At 48.4% G+C, this 20,342-nt stretch overlaps 1 protein-coding gene across 1 annotated transcript in view; it reads right to left on the reverse strand.

The window, feature by feature from the left end:
- LOC140728895 (complement component C9-like) overlaps nt 1–19,787 on the reverse strand; it is a 60,679-nt gene extending 40,892 nt beyond the window's left edge. The window contains exons 1-3 of the mRNA XM_073047974.1: nt 19,651–19,787; nt 12,392–12,518; nt 5,783–5,927 (exon numbers count right to left, since the gene is read on the reverse strand). Of these exons, the coding sequence (XP_072904075.1) occupies nt 5,783–5,927; nt 12,392–12,518; nt 19,651–19,742 (364 nt within the window). The 5' untranslated portion in view covers nt 19,743–19,787. The remainder of the gene's footprint in view (nt 1–5,782; nt 5,928–12,391; nt 12,519–19,650) is intronic.
- Nucleotides 19,788–20,342: the final 555 nt, after the last annotated feature.

The raw sequence follows: 20,342 nt of genomic DNA on the forward strand, positions 1-20,342 counted from the left end.
AGAGAGAATGCCTGGGGTGGGTGAGGTCTTTGATTATGTTGCTTGCTTTACTCAAGCAGGAAGAAGTGTAGACGGAGTTTTTGGAGGGGAGGCTGGTTTCTGTGGTGTCTGAGCCGTGTTCACAGCTCCCCGCAGTCTCTTGCAGACATGTGCAGAGCTTTCACCAGACCAAGCTGTGAACCCTGGGCACTTTCTGGGGTGCATCTGTAAAGAATGGTGATGGTTGATGGAGACACATTGAATTTCCTCGGTTTTCTGAGCAACTACGGTAAGATGGACTCTTGACATCACAATCTACTTGTCGATATAGACAACAGTCCATATCATGATTTCCAGAATGGGGTTACATCATCTGTGCAAATCTGTGAGTTGATAAAATTCTATTTTGTATATCGGTTTATTCCCATTCCATGTAAATTCCACAGGAACAAATTTATTCCATTTCTCAGGTTTTCAGATCATGATTCAGGAAATCTGTAAGAGTGTATTTTTATACCCAACTCAGCCACAACTCAGAGTTCGCCTGTAGTGTCACACTGTAGGAATATGCCCAGCCATAACTCAGGGTTCGCCTGTACTGTCACACTGTAGGATATGCCCAGCCGTAACTCAGGGTTCACCTGTACTGTCAGACTGTAGGATATGCCCATAACTCAGGGTTCGCCTGTACTGTCAGACTGTAGGATATGCCCAGCCGTAACCCAGGGTTCACCTGTACTGTCAGACTGTAGGATATGCCCATAACTCAGGGTTCGCCTGTACTGTCAGACTGTAGGATATGCCCAGCCGTAACAGGGTTCACCTGTACTGTCAGACTGTAGGATATGCCCAACCATAACTCAGGGTTCGCCTGTACTGTAGGATATGCCCAGCCATAACTCAGGGTTCACCTGTACTGTCAGACTGTAGGATATACCCAGCCATAACCCAGGGTTCACCTGTACTGTCAGACTGTAGGATATGCCCAGCCATAACCCAGGGTTCACCTGTACTGTCAGACTGTAGGATATGCCCATAACTCAGGGTTCGCCTGTACTGTCAGACTGTAGGATATGCCCAGCCGTAACAGGGTTCACCTGTACTGTCAGACTGTAGGATATGCCCAGCCATAACTCAGGGTTCACCTGTACTGTCAGTGTAGGATATGCCCATAACTCAGGGTTCGCCTGTACTGTCAGACTGTAGGATATGGCCAGCCGTAACAGGGTTCACCTGTACTGTCAGACTGTAGGATATACCCAGCCATAACCCAGGGTTCACCTGTACTGTCAGACTGTAGGATATGCCCAACCATAACTCAGGGTTCGCCTGTACTGTATGATATGCCCAGCCATAACTCAGGGTTCACCTGTACTGTCAGACTGTAGGATATACCCAGCCATAACCCAGGGTTCACCTGTACTGTCAGACTGTAGGATATGCCCAACCATAACTCAGGGTTCGCCTGTACTGTCACACTGTAGGATATGCCCAGCCATAACTCAGGGTTCACCTGTACTCAGACTGTAGGATATGCCCATAACTCAGGGTTCGCCTGTACTGTCAGACTGTAGGATATGCCCAGCCATAACAGGGTTCACCTGTACTGTCAGACTGTAGGATATGCCCAACCATAACTCAGGGTTCACCTGTACTGTCAGACTATAGGATATGCCCAACCATAACTCAGGGTTCGCCTGTACTGTCACACTGTAGGATATGCCCAGCCATAACTCAGGGTTCACCTGTACTGTCAGACTGTAGGATATGCCCATAACTCAGGGTTCGCCTGTACTGTCAGACTGTAGGATATGCCCAGCCGTAACAGGGTTCACCTGTACTGTCAGACTGTAGGATATGCCCAACCATAACTCAGGGTTCGCCTGTACTGTAGGATATGCCCAGCCATAACTCAGGGTTCACCTGTACTGTCAGACTGTAGGATATACCCAGCCATAACCCAGGGTTCACCTGTACTGTCAGACTGTAGGATATGCCCAACCATAACTCAGGGTTCGCCTGTACTGTCACACTGTAGGATATGCCCAGCCATAACTCAGGGTTCACCTGTACTGTCAGACTGTAGGATATGCCCATAACTCAGGGTTCGCCTGTACTGTCAGACTGTAGGATATGCCCAGCCATAACAGGGTTCACCTGTACTGTCAGACTGTAGGATATGCCCAACCATAACTCAGGGTTCACCTGTACTGTCACTGTAGGATATGCCCAGCCATAACTCAGGGTTCACCTGTAGCATCAGTGTAGGAATATGCCCAGCCATCTCAGGGTTCACCTGTACTGTCAGACTGTAGGGTATACAATAAGTATGACTGAATTGCAATACAGGCAATGTGCAGTACAGCAGTATAACATAATCACACTGCTACAGTTGTTCATACAGAACTTTCTGTACAACCATAAACAGGCACTGTAGACTTACTGCACACAGACCCCCCCCCCCCATATACACCTTCCAATACACATATACTGCTATAAAAAGTGTTCCCCCCTCCCTGGAAGTTTTCATGTTTTATTGCCTTACCATATCGAATCACCGTGCATTTAATTTGGCTTTTTTGACACTGATCAACAGGAAAAGACTCTCTTGTGTCAAAATGAAAACAGATCTCCACAAAGTGATCTAAATTATTTACAAATATAAAGCACAAAATAATTGATTGCATAAGTATTCACCCCCTTCAAGTCAGCATTTATTAGATGTATTTAGTAGATTCAAGACAGTATTTCGTAAATTCAGTGTAAAAAAAAGCCAAACTAAATCCACTGTGATTTACTGTTGTAAAACAATAAAACATGAAAACTTCCAAGGGGGTGGAAAACGTTTTAAAGGCACTGTACACGCCTCTGACACACATACCTCTCTCTCTCACACACACACTCATGCATCATACCAACACTCAACAACACCCACACATCTCTCACACACGCGCACACACACACTCACTCACACACACACACAGAGAATTCTCACCTCTCACTCAAACACACAAGAACACCATTCTCACACACACAGACAGACCGTTCTATCTCTCACACAGACAGACCGTTCTTTCTCACAAAGACAGACCATTCTTTCTCTCACAGACAGACCGTTCTCTCTCACACAGACAGACCGTTCTATCTCTCACACAGACAGACCGTTCTCTCTCTCACAGACAGACCGTTCTCTCTCACACAGACAGACCGTTCTCTCACAGACAGACAGATCGTTCTTTCTCTCACAGACAGACAGACCGTTCTTCCTCTCACAGACAGACCGTTCTTTCTCTCACACAGACAGACCATTCTTTCTCTCACAGACAGACCGTTCTCTCTCTCACACAAACAGACCGTTCTCTCTCTCACAGACAGACAGACCTTTCTGTCTCTCACACAGACAGACCGTTCTTTCTCTCACAGACAGACCGTTCTTTCTCACAAAGACAGACTGTTCTTTCTCTCACACAGACAGACCGTTCTTTCTCTCACAGACAGACAGACCGTTCTTTCTCACAAAGACAGACAGACCGTTCTTCCTCTCACACAGACAGACCGTCTTCTCTCTCACACAGACAGACCGTTCTTTCTCTCACAGACAGACAGACCGTTCTTTCTCTCACACAGACAGACCGTTCTTCCTCTCACACAGACAGACCGTTTTCTCTCTCACACAGACAGACCGTTCTTTCTCTCACAGACAGACAGACCGTTCTTTCTCTCACACAGACAGACCGTTCTTTCTCTCACAGACAGACAGACCGTTCTCTCTCTCACACAGACAAACCGTTCTTTCTCTCACAGACAGACCGTTCTCTCTCACACAGACAGACCGTTCTTTCTCTCACACAGACAGACCGTTCTTTCTCACAGACAGACAGACCGTTTTCTCTCTCACACAGACAGACCGTTCTTTCTCTCACAGACAGACAGACCGTTCTTTCTCTCACACAGACAGACCGTTCTTTCTCTCACAGACAGACAGACCGTTCTCTCTCTCACACAGACAAACCGTTCTTTCTCTCACAGACAGACAGACCGTTCTTTCTCTCACAGACAGACAGACCGTTCTCTCTCTCACACAGACAAACCGTTCTTTCTCTCACAGACAGACAGACCGTTCTTTCTCTCACAGACAGACAGACCGTTCTCTCTCACACAGACAGACCGTTCTTTCTCTCACACAGACAGACCGTTCTTTCTCTCACACAGACAGACCGTTCTTTCTCTCACACAGACAGACCGTTCTTTCTCTCACACAGACAAACCGTTCTCTCTCACACAGCCAGACCGTTCTTTCTCTCACAGACAGACAGACCGTTCTCTCTCACACAGACAGACCGTTCTTTCTCTCACAGACAGACAGACCGTTCTTTCTCTCACAGACAGACAGACCATTCTCCCTCTCACACAGACAGACCGTTCTTTCTCTCACAGACAGACAGACCGTTCTTTCTCTCACAGACAGACAGACCGTTCTTTCTCTCACACAGACAGACCGTTCTTTCTCTCAGACAGACAGACCATTCTTTCTCTTACAGACAGACAGACCGTTCTTTTTCTCACAGACAGACAGACCGTTCTTTCTCACAAAGACAGACCGTTCTCTCTCTCACACAGACAGACCGTTCTTTCTCACACAGACAGACCGTTCTCTCTCTCACACAGACAGACCATTCTTTCTCTCACAGACAGACAGACCGTTCTTTCTCTCACACAGACAGACCGTTCTTTCTCTCACAGACAGACAGACCGTTCTTTCTCACACAGACAGACAGACCGTTCTTTCTCTCACAGACAGACAGACCGTTCTTTCTCTCACACAGACAGACCGTTCTTTCTCTCAGACAGACAGACCATTCTTTCTCTCACACAGACAGACCGTTCTTTCTCTCAGACAGACCGTTCTTTCTCTCACACAGACAGACCGTTCTTTCTCTCACAGACAGACAGACCGTTCTTTCTCTCACAGACAGACAGACCGTTCTTTCTCTCACACAGACAGACCGTTCTTTCTCTCAGACAGACAGACCGTTCTTTCTCTCACAGACAGACAGACCGTTCTTTCTCTCACACAGACAGACCGTTCTTTCTCTCACAGACAGACAGACCGTTCTTTCTCTCACACAGACTGACCGTTCTTTCTCTCACAGACAGACAGACCGTTCTTTCTCTCACACAGACAGACCGTTCTCTCTCTCACAGACAGACAGACCATTCTCCCTCTCACACAGACAGACCATTCTTTCTCTCACAGACAGACAGACCGTTCTTTCTCTCACAGACAGACAGACCGTTCTTCCTCTCACACAGACAGACTGTTCTTTCTCTCACAGACAGACCGTTCTTTCTCACACAGACAGACCGTTCTTTCTCTCACAGACAGACAGACCGTTCTTTCTCTCACACAGACAGACTGTTCTTTCTCTCAGACAGACAGACCGTTCTTTCTCTCACAGACAGACAGACCGTTCTTTCTCTCACACAGACAGACCGTTCTTTCTCTCACAGACAGACCGTTCTTTCTCTCACAGACAGACAGACCGTTCTTTCTCTCACAGACAGACAGACCATTCTTTCTCTCACACAGACAGACAGACCGTTCTTTCTCTCACAGACAGACAGACCGTTCTTTCTCTCACAGACAGACAGACCGTTCTTTCTCTCACAGACAGACAGACCGTTCTTTCTCTCACAGACAGACAGACCATTCTTTCTCTCACACAGACAGACCGTTCTTCCTCTCGCACAGACAGACCGTTCTTTCTCACACACTCATCACAAACTCACGGAGCTGCATTACCGTCTTGGCACTGGAAATTGGTTCCACAGTTGACGGGCTCCTCCTCACAGTTGCCCGTGACAGGACATGGCTGCTCCTCGGATAGGACATCGGTGCACGTCCTGCCGCCGAACTGCCCAAACTGGATTATGCTCCTTGACCGGTACTGTTCAGAAAGTAGACGTCAGTCAAACCATCTCAAAGCATATTGGTGGGGACTTTACCTCAATGATCATGTTTGGTCCCTACGGCTACTCACTACCACGTCCGTACCTGGAAGGTCAGGGGCAGAGAGTGACAGGATCCCCTCCAGGTCACACACCATCCTGATCTGGAAATCCTCGCTGGGTCTGAACTTCGAACTCCCTTCCCCCCCCCCCCCCCCCCCACAAAACACGGTGTGACGACCTTCACCAGGGGATACACTGAATGCCAGTAACACCCCCCAACCCACATTACCTCAGTGCATGTGCCAGATTATCACTGACATGTGTTGTGAAAATTGTTTTTCAGCAGAAATATTGTGCAATACATAAAAAAATTAACATAAGTTGCAAACATTAATAAGCAAAATAAATTAGGGATATTGAGTTACTGAGGATGGGTTCTTGGACAGTTCAGAAATCTGATGGTGCAGGGAGAAGAAGCCGTTCCTAAAAACTCGAGAGAATGAGGCTCCTGTGATGCAGCACCAGTGGTAGGAATGGGGAGAGGTCATGTCTGGTCAGTTGAGGGCCCTTTCTGATGAACGTTGCCTTCCTGGAGAACTGCAATTTGTTTGTAGGGAAGATTGTACCCATGAACAAGCTGGCTGATTCTACAAACCCCACTCCCAACTGCAGCTGCTTACAATCCAGGGCATTAGATACACCGCACCATACTGTCCACCATACATACATCTGCAAAACACAGACTCTATATCACTCTCCATCATCATACATCTGCAAATCACAGCCTCTATACCAGACTCTCCACCATACATACATCTGCAAAACGCAGCCTCCATACCAAACTTTCCACCATACATACATCTGCAAAACACAGTCTCCATACCAAACTCTCCACCATACATACATCTGCAAAACACAGCCTCTATACCAGACTCTCCACCATACATACATCTGCAAAACGCAGCCTCCATACCAAACTCTCCACCATACATACATCTGCAAAACGCAGCCTCCATACCAGACTCTCCACCATACATACATCTGCAAAACGCAGCCTCCATACCAAACTCTCCACCATACATACATCTGCAAAACGCAGCCTCCATACCAGACTCTCCACCATACATACATCTGCAAAACGCAGCCTCCATACCAAACTTTCCACCATACATACATCTGCAAAACACAGTCTCCATACCAAACTCTCCACCATACATACATCTGCAAAACACAGCCTCTATACCAAACTCTCCACCATACATACATCTGCAAAACACAGCCTCTATACCAGACTCTCCACCATACATACATCTGCAAAACGCAGCCTCCATACCAAACTCTCCACCATACATACATCTGCAAAACACAGCCTCTATACCAAACTCTCCACCATACATACATCTGCAAAACGCAGCCTCCATACCGAACTCTCCACCATACATACATCTGCAAAACGCAGCCTCCATACCGAACTCTCCACCATACATACATCTGCAAAACGCAGCCTCCATACCGAACTCTCCACCATACATACATCTGCAAAACGCAGCCTCCATACCAAACTCTCCACCATACATACATCTGCAAAACGCAGCCTCCATACCGAACTCTCCACCATACATACATCTGCAAAACACAGCCTCTATACCAAACTCTCCACCATACATACATCTGCAAAACGCAGCCTCTATACCAGACTCTCCACCATACATACATCTGCAAAACGCAGCCTCCATACCAAACTCTCCACCATACATACATCTGCAAAACGCAGCCTCTATACCAGACTCTCCATCATACATACATCTGCAAAACACAGCCTCTATACCAGACTCTCCACCATACATACATCTGCAAAACGCAGTCTCCATACCAGACTCTCCACCATACATACATCTGCAAAACACAGCCTCTATACCAAACTCTCCACCATACATACATCTGCAAAACACAGCCTCTATACCAGACTCTCCACCATACATACATCTGCAAAACGCAGCCTCTATACCAGACTCTCCACCATACATACATCTGCAAAACGCAGCCTCCATACCAAACTCTCCACCATACATACATCTGCAAAACGCAGCCTCTATACCAGACTCTCCATCATACATACATCTGCAAAACACAGCCTCTATACCAGACTCTCCATCATACATACATCTGCAAAACGCAGCCTCCATACCAAACTCTCCACCATACATACATCTGCAAAACGCAGCCTCCATACCAGACTCTCCACCATACATACATCTGCAAAACGCAGCCTCCATACCAAACTCTCCACCATACATACATCTGCAAAACGCAGCCTCCATACCAAACTCTCCATCATACATACATCTGCAAAACAGTCTCCATACCAAACTCTCCACCATACATACATCTGCAAACGCAGCCTCCATACCAAACTCTCCACCATACATACATCTGCAAAACACAGCCTCTATACCAGACTCTCCATCATACATACATCTGCAAAACGCAGCCTCCATACCAAACTCTCCACCATACATACATCTGCAAAACACAGCCTCTATACCAAACTCTCCACCATACATACATCTGCAAAACACAGTCTCCATACCAAACTCTCCACCATACATACATCTGCAAAACACAGCCTCTATACCAGACTCTCCACCATACATACATCTGCAAAACGCAGCCTCCATACCAAACTCTCCATCATACATACATCTGCAAAACACAGCCTCTATACCAAACTCTCCATCATACATACATCTGCAAAACACAGCCTCTATACCAGACTCTCCACCATACATACATCTGCAAAACACAGTCTCCATACCAAACTCTCCACCATACATACATCTGCAAAACACAGCCTCTATACCAAACTCTCCACCATACATACATCTGCAAACGCAGCCTCCATACCAAACTCTCCACCATACATACATCTGCAAAACACAGCCTCTATACCAGACTCTCCACCATACATACATCTGCAAAACGCAGCCTCCATACCAAACTCTCCATCATACATACATCTGCAAAACGCAGCCTCCATACCAAACTCTCCACCATACATACATCTGCAAAACACAGTCTCCATACCAAACTCTCCACCATACATACATCTGCAAAACACAGCCTCTATACCAGACTCTCCACCATACATACATCTGCAAAACACAGCCTCCATACCAAACTTTCCACCATACATACATCTGCAAAACACAGTCTCCATACCGAACTCTCCACCATACATACATCTGCAAAACGCAGCCTCCATACCAGACTCTCCACCATACATACATCTGCAAAACACAGCCTCTATACCAGACTCTCCATCATACATACATCTGCAAAACGCAGCCTCCATACCAAACTCTCCACCATACATACATCTGCAAAACACAGTCTCCATACCAAACTCTCCACCATACATACATCTGCAAAACGCAGCCTCCATACCAAACTCTCCACCATACATACATCTGCAAAACACAGCCTCCATACCAAACTCTCCACCATACATACATCTGCAAAACGCAGCCTCCATACCAAACTTTCCACCATACATACATCTGCAAAACACAGCCTCTATACCAGACTCTCCACCATACATACATCTGCAAAACGCAGCCTCTATACCAAACTCTCCACCATACATACATCTGCAAAACGCAGCCTCCATACCGAACTCTCCACCATACATACATCTGCAAAACACAGTCTCCATACCGAACTCTCCACCATACATACATCTGCAAAACACAGTCTCTATACCAAACTCTCCACCATACATACATCTGCAAAACACAGACTCTATATCACTCTCCATCATCATACATCTGCAAAACACAGTCTCCATACCAAACTCTCCACCATACATACATCTGCAAAACACAGCCTCCATACCAAACTTTCCACCATACATACATCTGCAAAACACAGCCTCTATACCAGACTCTCCATCATACATACATCTGCAAAACGCAGCCTCCATACCGAACTCTCCACCATACATACATCTGCAAAACACAGTCTCCATACCGAACTCTCCACCATACATACATCTGCAAAACACAGTCTCTATACCAAACTCTCCACCATACATACATCTGCAAAACACAGACTCTATATCACTCTCCATCATCATACATCTGCAAAACACAGTCTCCATACCAAACTCTCCACCATACATACATCTGCAAAACACAGCCTCCATACCAAACTTTCCACCATACATACATCTGCAAAACACAGCCTCTATACCAGACTCTCCACCATACATACATCTGCAAAACACAGACTCTATATCACTCTCCATCATCATACATCTGCAAAACAGTCTCCATACCAAACTCTCCACCATACATACATCTGCAAAACGCAGCCTCTATACCAGACTCTCCACCATACATACATCTGCAAAACACAGCCTCTATACCAGACTCTCCATCATACATACATCTGCAAAACACAGTCTCCATACCAAACTCTCCACCATACATACATCTGCAAAACGCAGCCTCCATACCAGACTCTCCACCATACATACATCTGCAAACGCAGCCTCTATACCAAACTCTCCACCATACATACATCTGCAAAACGCAGCCTCTATACCAAACTCTCCACCATACATACATCTGCAAAACGCAGCCTCTATACCAAACTCTCCACCATACATACATCTGCAAAACACAGTCTCCATACCGAACTCTCCACCATACATACATCTGCAAAACACAGTCTCCATACCGAACTCTCCACCATACATACATCTGCAAAACACAGTCTCTATACCAGACTCTCCACCATACATACATCTGCAAAACACAGACTCTATACCAAACTCTCCACCATACATACATCTGCAAAACACAGTCTCCATACCGAACTCTCCACCATACATACATCTGTAAAACACAGTCTCCATACCGAACTCTCCACCATACATACATCTGCAAAACACAGTCTCTATACCAAACTCTCCACCATACATACATCTGCAAAACACAGACTCTATATCACTCTCCATCATCATACATCTGCAAAACACAGTCTCCATACCAAACTCTCCACCATACATACATCTGCAAAACACAGTCTCCATACCAAACTCTCCACCATACATACATCTGCAAAACACAGCCTCCATACCAAACTTTCCACCATACATACATCTGCAAAACACAGACTCTATATCACTCTCCATCATCATACATCTGCAAAACACAGCCTCTATACCAGACTCTCCACCATACATACATCTGCAAAACACAGACTCTATATCACTCTCCATCATCATACATCTGCAAAACACAGCCTCTATACCAGACTCTCCACCATACATACATCTGCAAAACACAGACTCTATATCACTCTCCATCATCATACATCTGCAAAACACAGCCTCTATACCAGACTCTCCACCATACATACATCTGCAAAACACAGACTCTATATCACTCTCCATCATCATACATCTGCAAAACACAGCCTCTATACCAGACTCTCCATCATACATACATCTGCAAAACACAGCCTCCATACCAGACTCTCCATCATACATACATCTGCAAACGCAGTCTCCACACCAAACTCTCCCCCATCGGCCAATGAGATGACAATGACATGTTTTAGGAATCTGCTGTGGTGTGTTGGTCTGGGCACACCATGCAACAAAAAATAACATTCAACAATTATATTAAAATATACTTTGAAGCACAGACATGGAATAAAACGTACACAAACGTGAGTATCAGCAGGTAATTACAATGTAAACACCATTATAAATAGTGGTTGGAAGTATTTACTGTGCAGTGTCTGAGCTAATATGAGGGGACATCATCTTAAGGTGATTGGGGGAAAGTTTAGGGGGATGTCAGAATTATGTTCATTACACAGAGAGTAATGAACTGAAGATCGATCGGAGGTCAGATCAAAGACCAAAGCCTTATCTGAAGTGCAAAGTTGAGACTTAGTGCCCGGTGTATGGTTCTGCGAATCTGTGCAAACTGGGCCAAGTGTCTGTGAATGCAGGAGCGCACTGGAGTCCGAAGGTAGTCAGGTCTGGGGCTACTGGAGTGTGAGTGTGAAGTGAGTGAGTGAGTGAGTGTGATCGTGTGTGTGGAGTGAGTGAGTGTGTGTGTGAGTGTGAGTGAGTGTGGAGTGAACGTGTGCATGAGTGTGAGTGAGTGTGGAGTGAGCGTGTGCATGAGTGTGATCGTGTGTGAGCGTGACTATGAGTGTGAATGATGTGTGTGAAGAACGGGTTTGTTTTCCTGTTGTTGATGTTGTTTGTGTCATTCTGCTGGACATTGTGGACGTGCTATGTCAGCACTGGAACGTGTGGCTACCCCCGGCACATCCTTGTGACGTGTTAGTTGTTAACACATCGATGTACACGTGAGAAATAAACCTGGATCTGAGTCTGCTGTTCTATAACCAGAAAATGTCCAGGGGCACCCCTCTCTCTTACCTTGATACCTCTGCAGGGCTGACAGGACGTCCACGGACCCCAGGCTGAGAGTTCACAGGAGATCTTGCCCGGGGCAGTGACAGCTCGCCGTTCCCTCAGATGAGCTGCTTCCTGGCCTGGCTCAAACCTGCCCAATGAACACAATCCATCACCGGCAAGGTCTCTCCAGCAGCCGAGGAGAGACCGAGCGCACTACAGAGAATCCTGGGAGTACGGGGCAGAGGAGCCACCGTCAGAGGGAGAGACGGGGCAGAGGGAGACATGGGGCAGATGAGGGATGGTCAGAGGGAGATAGAGGGCAGGAGAGGGATGGTTTGAGGGAGATAGAAGGCAGGTGAGGGACGATCAGAGAGAGATATGGGGCAGAAGAGATGCCACAATAAAAAGGTGTGGGGACGGGTAGGAGGATAGCTAGGTGAAGCTGGATGGATAAGAAAGGGAAAGGGCTGGAGAGGAAGGAATCTGATAGGAGAGGAGAGTGGACCTTAGGAGAAAGGGAAGGAGGAGGGGACCCAGGGGGATTTGATAGGCAGGTGAGAAGAGGTTAAAGTCAGAGTGAGGAATAAAAGAAGAGGGGAGGGAGAGGGAGAAATCGATGTTTATGCCACCAGGCTCGGAGGCTACCCAGACGGAATTGAAGGCCTCAGACAGTTCTGAAGAAGGGTCTCGGCCAGAAATGTCGACTATCTATTCACTTACATGGAAGCTGCCTGACCTGCTGAGTTCCTCCAACAGTTTGTGTGTGTTGTTTCGGAAATATGAGGTGTTGCTCCTCCGCCCTGTCCCAGTCGGAAAACTCTCTAGTTGTTGGGTGACCGTGGGAGGTGTTCAGTTAGGTTGTTGGGTGACAGTGGGAGGTGTTCAGTTAGGTTGTTGGGTGACAGTGGGAAGTGTTCGGTTAGGTTGTTGGGTGACAGTGGGAGGTGTTCAGTTAGGTTGTTACGTGACAGTGGGAGGTGTTCAATTAGGTTGTTGGGTGACAGTGGGAGGTGTTCATTTAAGTTGTTGGGTGACAGTGGGAGGTGTTCAATTAGGTTGTTGGGTGACAGTGGGAGGTGTTCAGTTAGGTTGTTGGGTAACAGTGGGAGGTGTTCAATTAGGTTGTTCGGTGACAGTGGGAGGTGTTCGGTTAGGTTGTTGGGTGACAGTGGGAGGTGTTCGGTTAGGTTGTTGGGTGACAGTGGGAGGTGTTCAGTTAGGTTGTTGGGTGACAGTGGGAGGTGTTCATTTAGGTTGTTGGGTGACAGTGGGAGGTGTTCAGTTAGGTTGTTGGGTGACAGTGGGAGGTGTTCAATTAGGTTGTTGGGTGACAGTGGGAGGAGTTCGGTTAGGTTGTTGGGTGACAGTGGGAGGTGTTCAGTTAGGTAGTTGGGTGACAGTGGGAGGTGTTCAGTTGGGTTGTTGGGTGACAGTGGGAGGTGTTCAGTTAGGTTGTTGGGTGACAGTGGGAGGTGTTCGGTTGGGTTGTTGAGTGACAGTGGGAGGTGTTCGGTTAGGTTGTTGGGTGACAGTGGGAGGTGTTCGGTTGGGTTGTTGGGTGACAGTGGGAGGTGTTCGGTTAGGTTGTTGGGTGACAGTGGGAGGTGTTCGGTTAGGTTGTTGGGTGACAGTGGGAGGTGTTCGGTTAGGTTATTGGGTGACAGTGGGAGGTGTTCAGTTAGGTTGTTGGGTGACAGTGGGAGGTGTTCGGTTAGGTTGTTGGGTGACAGTGGGAGGTGTTCGGTTGGGTTGTTGGGTGACAGTGGAAGGTGTTCGGTTAGGTTGTTGGGTGACAGTGGGAGGTGTTCAGTTTGGTTGTTGGTTGACAGTGGGAGGTATACAGTTGGGTTGTTGGGTGACAGTGGGAGGTGTTCAGTTAGGTTGTTGGGTGACAATGGGAGGTGTTCGGTTAGGTTGTTGGGTGACAGTGGGAGGTGTTCAGTTGGGTTGTTGGCTTGACAGTGGGAGGTGTTCATTTAGGTTGTTGGGTGACAGTGGGAGGTGTTCGGTTAGGTTGTTGGGTGACAGTGGGAGGTGTTCGGTTAGGTTGTTGGGTGACAGTGGGAGGTGTTCGGTTGGGTTGTTGGGTGACAGTGGGAGGTGTTCGGTTAGGTTGTTGGGTGACAGTGGGAGGTGTTCAGTTAGGTTGTTGGGTGACCGTGAGAGGTGTTCAGTTAGGTTGTTGGGTGACAGTGGGAGGTGTTCAGTTGGGTTGTTGGCTTGACAGTGGGAGGTGTTCATTTAGGTTGTTGGGTGACAGTGGGAGGTGTTCAGTTAGGTTGTTGGGTGACAGTGGGAGGTGTTCAGTTAGGTTGTTGGGTGACAGTGGAGATGTTCGGTTATGTTATTGGGTGACAGTGGGAGGTGCTCAGTTAGGTTGTTGGGTGACAGTGGGAGGTGTTCAGTTAGGTTGTTGGGTGACAGTGGGAGGTGTTCATTTAGGTTGTTGGGTGACAGTGGGAGGTGTTCAGTTAGGTAGTTGGGTGACAGTGGGAGGTGTTCAGTTGGGTTGTTGGGTGACAGTGGGAGGTGTTCAGTTAGGTTGTTGGGTGACAGTGGGAGGTGTTCAGTTAGGTTGTTGGGTGACAGTGGGAGGTGTTCAGTTGGGTTGTTGGGTGACAGTGGACGGTGTTCAGTTAGGTTATTGGGTGACAGAGGGAGGTGTTCGGTTAGGTTGTTGGGTGACAGTGGGAGGTGTTCAGTTAGGTTATTGGGTGACAGTGGGAGGTGTTCATTTAGGTTGTTGGGTGACAGTGGGAGGTGTTCAATTAGGTTGTTGGGTGACAGTGGGAGGTGTTCGGTTAGGTTGTTGGGTGACAGTGGGAGGTGTTCAGTTGGGTTGTTGGGTGACAGTGGGAGGAGTTCGGTTAGGTTGTTGGGTGACAGTGGGAGGTGTTCAGTTAGGTAGTTGGGTGACAGTGGGAGGTGTTCAGTTGGGTTGTTGGGTGACAGTGGGAGGTGTACAGTTAGGTTGTTGGGTGACAGTGGGAGGTATACAGTTGGGTTGTTGGTTGATAGTGGGAGGTGTACAGTTTGGTTGTTGGTTGACAGTGGGAGGTATACAGTTGGGTTGTTGGGTGACAGTGGGAGGTGTTCAGTTAGGTTGTTGGGTGATAGTGGGAGGTGTTCGGTTAGGTTGTTGGGTGACAGTGGGAGGTGTTCGATTGGGTTGTTGGCTTGACAGTGGGAGGTGTTCATTTAGGTTGTTGGGTGACAGTGGGAGGTGTTCGGTTAGGTTGTTGGGTGACAGTGGGAGGTGTTCGGTTAGGTTGTTGGGTGACAGTGGGAGGTGTTCGGTTGGGTTGTTGGGTGACAGTGGGAGGTGTTCGGTTAGGTTGTTGGGTGACAGTGGGAGGTGTTCAGTTGGGTTGTTGGGTGACAGTGGGAGGTGTTCAGTTGGGTTGTTGGGTGACAGTGGGAGGTGTTCAGTTAGGTTGTTGGGTGACCGTGAGAGGTGTTCAGTTAGGTTGTTGGGTGACAGTGGGAGGTGTTCAGTTGGGTTGTTGGCTTGACAGTGGGAGGTGTTCATTTAGGTTGTTGGGTGACAGTGGGAGGTGTTCGGTTAGGTTGTTGGGTGACAGTGGGAGGTGTTCGGTTAGGTTGTTGGGTGACAGTGGGAGGTGTTCGGTTGGGTTGTTGGGTGACAGTGGGAGGTGTTCAGTTAGGTTGTTGGGTGACAGTGGGAGGTGTTCAGTTAGGTTGTTGGGTGACAGTGGGAGGTGTTCGGTTGGGTTGTTGGGTGACAGTGGGAGGTGTTCGGTTAGGTTGTTGGGTGACAGTGGGAGGTGTTCAGTTTGGTTGTTGGTTGACAGTGGGAGGTATACAGTTGGGTTGTTGGGTGACAGTGGGAGGTGTTCAGTTAGGTTGTTGGGTGACAATGGGAGGTGTTCGGTTAGGTTGTTGGGTGACAGTGGGAGGTGTTCAGTTGGGTTGTTGGCTTGACAGTGGGAGGTGTTCATTTAGGTTGTTGGGTGACAGTGGGAGGTGTTCGGTTAGGTTGTTGGGTGACAGTGGGAGGTGTTCGGTTAGGTTGTTGGGTGACAGTGGGAGGTGTTCGGTTGGGTTGTTGGGTGACAGTGGGAGGTGTTCGGTTAGGTTGTTGGGTGACAGTGGGAGGTGTTCAGTTAGGTTGTTGGGTGACCGTGAGAGGTGTTCAGTTAGGTTGTTGGGTGACAGTGGGAGGTGTTCAGTTGGGTTGTTGGCTTGACAGTGGGAGGTGTTCATTTAGGTTGTTGGGTGACAGTGGGAGGTGTTCAGTTAGGTTGTTGGGTGACAGTGGGAGGTGTTCAGTTAGGTTGTTGGGTGACAGTGGGAGATGTTCGGTTATGTTATTGGGTGACAGTGGGAGGTGCTCAGTTAGGTTGTTGGGTGACAGTGGGAGGTGTTCATTTAGGTTGTTGGGTGACAGTGGGAGGTGTTCATTTAGGTTGTTGGGTGACAGTGGGAGGTGTTCAGTTAGGTAGTTGGGTGACAGTGGGAGGTGTTCAGTTGGGTTGTTGGGTGAGAGTGGGAGGTGTTCAGTTAGGTTGTTGGGTGACAGTGGGAGGTGTTCAGTTAGGTTGTTGGGTGACAGTGGGAGGTGTTCAGTTGGGTTGTTGGGTGACAGTGGACGGTGTTCAGTTAGGTTATTGGGTGACAGAGGGAGGTGTTCGGTTAGGTTGTTGGGTGACAGTGGGAGGTGTTCAGTTAGGTTATTGGGTGACAGTGGGAGGTGTTCATTTAGGTTGTTGGGTGACAGTGGGAGGTGTTCAATTAGGTTGTTGGGTGACAGTGGGAGGTGTTCGGTTAGGTTGTTGGGTGACAGTGGGAGGTGTTCAATTAGGTTGTTGGGTGACAGTGGGAGGAGTTCGGTTAGGTTGTTGGGTGACAGTGGGAGGTGTTCAGTTAGGTAGTTGGGTGACAGTGGGAGGTGTTCAGTTGGGTTGTTGGTTGATAGTGGGAGGTGTACAGTTTGGTTGTTGGTTGACAGTGGGAGGTATACAGTTGGGTTGTTGGGTGACAGTGGGAGGTGTTCAGTTAGGTTGTTGGGTGATAGTGGGAGGTGTTCGGTTAGGTTGTTGGGTGACAGTGGGAGGTGTTCGATTGGGTTGTTGGCTTGACAGTGGGAGGTGTTCATTTAGGTTGTTGGGTGACAGTGGGAGGTGTTCGGTTAGGTTGTTGGGTGACAGTGGGAGGTGTTCGGTTAGGTTGTTGGGTGACAGTGGGAGGTGTTCGGTTGGGTTGTTGGGTGACAGTGGGAGGTGTTCGGTTAGGTTGTTGGGTGACAGTGGGAGGTGTTCAGTTGGGTTGTTGGGTGACAGTGGGAGGTGTTCAGTTGGGTTGTTGGGTGACAGTGGGAGGTGTTCAGTTAGGTTGTTGGGTGACCGTGAGAGGTGTTCAGTTAGGTTGTTGGGTGACAGTGGGAGGTGTTCAGTTGGGTTGTTGGCTTGACAGTGGGAGGTGTTCATTTAGGTTGTTGGGTGACAGTGGGAGGTGTTCGGTTAGGTTGTTGGGTGACAGTGGGAGGTGTTCGGTTAGGTTGTTGGGTGACAGTGGGAGGTGTTCGGTTGGGTTGTTGGGTGACAGTGGGAGGTGTTCAGTTAGGTTGTTGGGTGACAGTGGGAGGTGTTCAGTTAGGTTGTTGGGTGACAGTGGGAGGTGTGGCATTATCAGCTGCGAAGAGTTCGGGTGGAACGTGATACGACTGCCCCCTCTGCTGGACGCAAGGGATCCTACATCCAGGATTCACCAGGGAAGCTCGTTCCCACATCACCTCAATCACTCCTCGTTATCTGTTTGTAGAGATGCCTGAATGTCAGGCATGGATATGCTATGGTCAAGCTGCACAGGAAGATGCCCTTCGGTCCACTTTGTCCATGCTGACCCCTGATTAGCTTCGTTTGTCGCATTAAAACGACCAACACAGTGGCAAAGAAGAGCTGGGGGCAGCCCACAGGGGTCGCCAGGCTTCCAGTGCCAGCAGCACCTGCCCACAACTCACCTCATCTTTGCAATGTAGGAGGAAACCAGAGCACCCGGAGGGAACCCAGATGATTACGGGGAGAACGTACAAACTCCTTACCGACAGCGGTGACACCAGTGCTGTAAAGCGTTGTGCTAACTATCACGCCAACCATTGAAATCCAGCTCACATCCACCACTTGCGCTGGCCGCTCGTTCCTCACTCTCACCACCCTCGGAGTGAAGATGTTTCCTCTCATGCTCCCCTTAAACCTTTCTCCTTTCACCCTTAACCCATGACCTCTGGTTGTAAACCCAACCAATCCCAATGGGAAAATCCTGCTAGTACTTACCCCTCATAATGTTCTATACCTCTATCAAGTCTCCCCTCAATCATCTACATTCCAAGAAGAAAGTCTGAATCTATTCAATCTTTCCTTATAACTCCGGTCCTCCAGACCCCGGGACATCCTTGTAAATTTTCTCTGCACTCTTTCAACCTTATTGATATCTTTCCTATGCAGCGGTGACCGAAACTGCGCACAATACTCCAAATTAGGCCTCACGCAGTCCCAGCTCCTGAACTCAGTACTTTGACCTGTGAAGTCCAACGTGCCAAAAGCTTCCTGTATGACCTACGTACCTGTGGCTCCAGATCCCTCTGTTCCACCACACTCCTCGGTGCTGTACCGTTCGCTGTGTAACACCTACCCCAGTTGGTCCTACCGAGGTGCAATACCTCACCCGTGTCTGCATTAAGTTCCACCTGCCAGTTTTCAGCCCGTTTTTCCATCTGGTCCAGATCCCACTGCAAATTCTGATAGTCTTTCTCACTGTTCACTACACCCCCAGTCTTGGTGTCATCACTTTATCATCCAGATCATTGATGACAAACAACAACAGACCCAACACCGATCCCTGTGACACTCCAGTAGTCACAGGCCACCAGTCAGAGAGGCAACCACCTTCTACCACTCTCTGGCTTCTCCCACAAATCCGATTTACTACCTCCTATTGAATGCTGAGCAACGGAACCTTCTTTACAAGACTCACCCTCATGTTCCCAGTGTAATCATACCCTCCCCTGCACCCCCAGTGTAATCTCACCCCTCCCCACTGTAATCATACCCTCCCCTGCACCCCCAGTGTAATCTCACCCCTCCCCACTGTAATCATACTCTCCCCTGCACCCCCACTGTAATATCACCGCTCCCCACTGTAATCATACCCTCCCCTGCACCCCCCAGTGTAATCTCACCCCTCTCCACTCTATGGAGTGGAGAAACAGACACTGTTGGAGACAATGGTACTCCGAGCGAGCAGTAGACCCACCAGCTTACCGTGTCTCAGTCTGCACGTGTGACCGACCCTCTACTGAAAGCAACAGCAGGAGGTGGACAACCAGAGTGGCCCAGTTCCACTTTCTCGCCATCTCCCACAACCAGTGCAACCTACGTGACACTGAGACCCAGCACTGTGAACTGGGCAAATAAAAGCTGTCCATCAATCATTGACAGGCCTCCCAGATCACGTTTGGCCTTATTAACCTATGCCGATCTAGTCTAGTCAAAACAGGGCAGGACTTACACAGTGAATGGTCGGAGCCCGGGTGTGTTGTAGGACCGAGGGGCCTCAGAATCCAAGTACATGGCTGCCTGAAAGTGGCACTACAGGTAGACGGGGTGCTGAAGGAGGCTTCTGGCATTCTGACCTTCCGTCAGGGACCGAGTGGAAGCTGGAAGATCATGTTACAATTGTACAAGATCTTTTGGAACACTGCCTCCAGTTCTGGTCACCCTGCTGTAGGAAAGATGCCTTTCCAAATCTTTAAGTTGTGAAGAGTGCAGAAAAGGTTTACAAGAATGTCAGGACTCCGGGGATTGACGGAGAGACAGTGAGCAGGCAGAACCTCTGGATAAAACAGGTGCCCCTCAGGTCCCTTTTAAATCCTTTCCTCTTCAACCTCAAACCTACTTGCCGCCTGGCACGGACGTGTTGTCCGAAGGACCTGTTGTGATGTAGGATTTTCCCA

The sequence above is a fragment of the Hemitrygon akajei genome, chromosome 6 (genome assembly GCF_048418815.1).
Source record: "Hemitrygon akajei chromosome 6, sHemAka1.3, whole genome shotgun sequence".
Lineage (NCBI taxonomy): Eukaryota > Metazoa > Chordata > Chondrichthyes > Myliobatiformes > Dasyatidae > Hemitrygon > Hemitrygon akajei.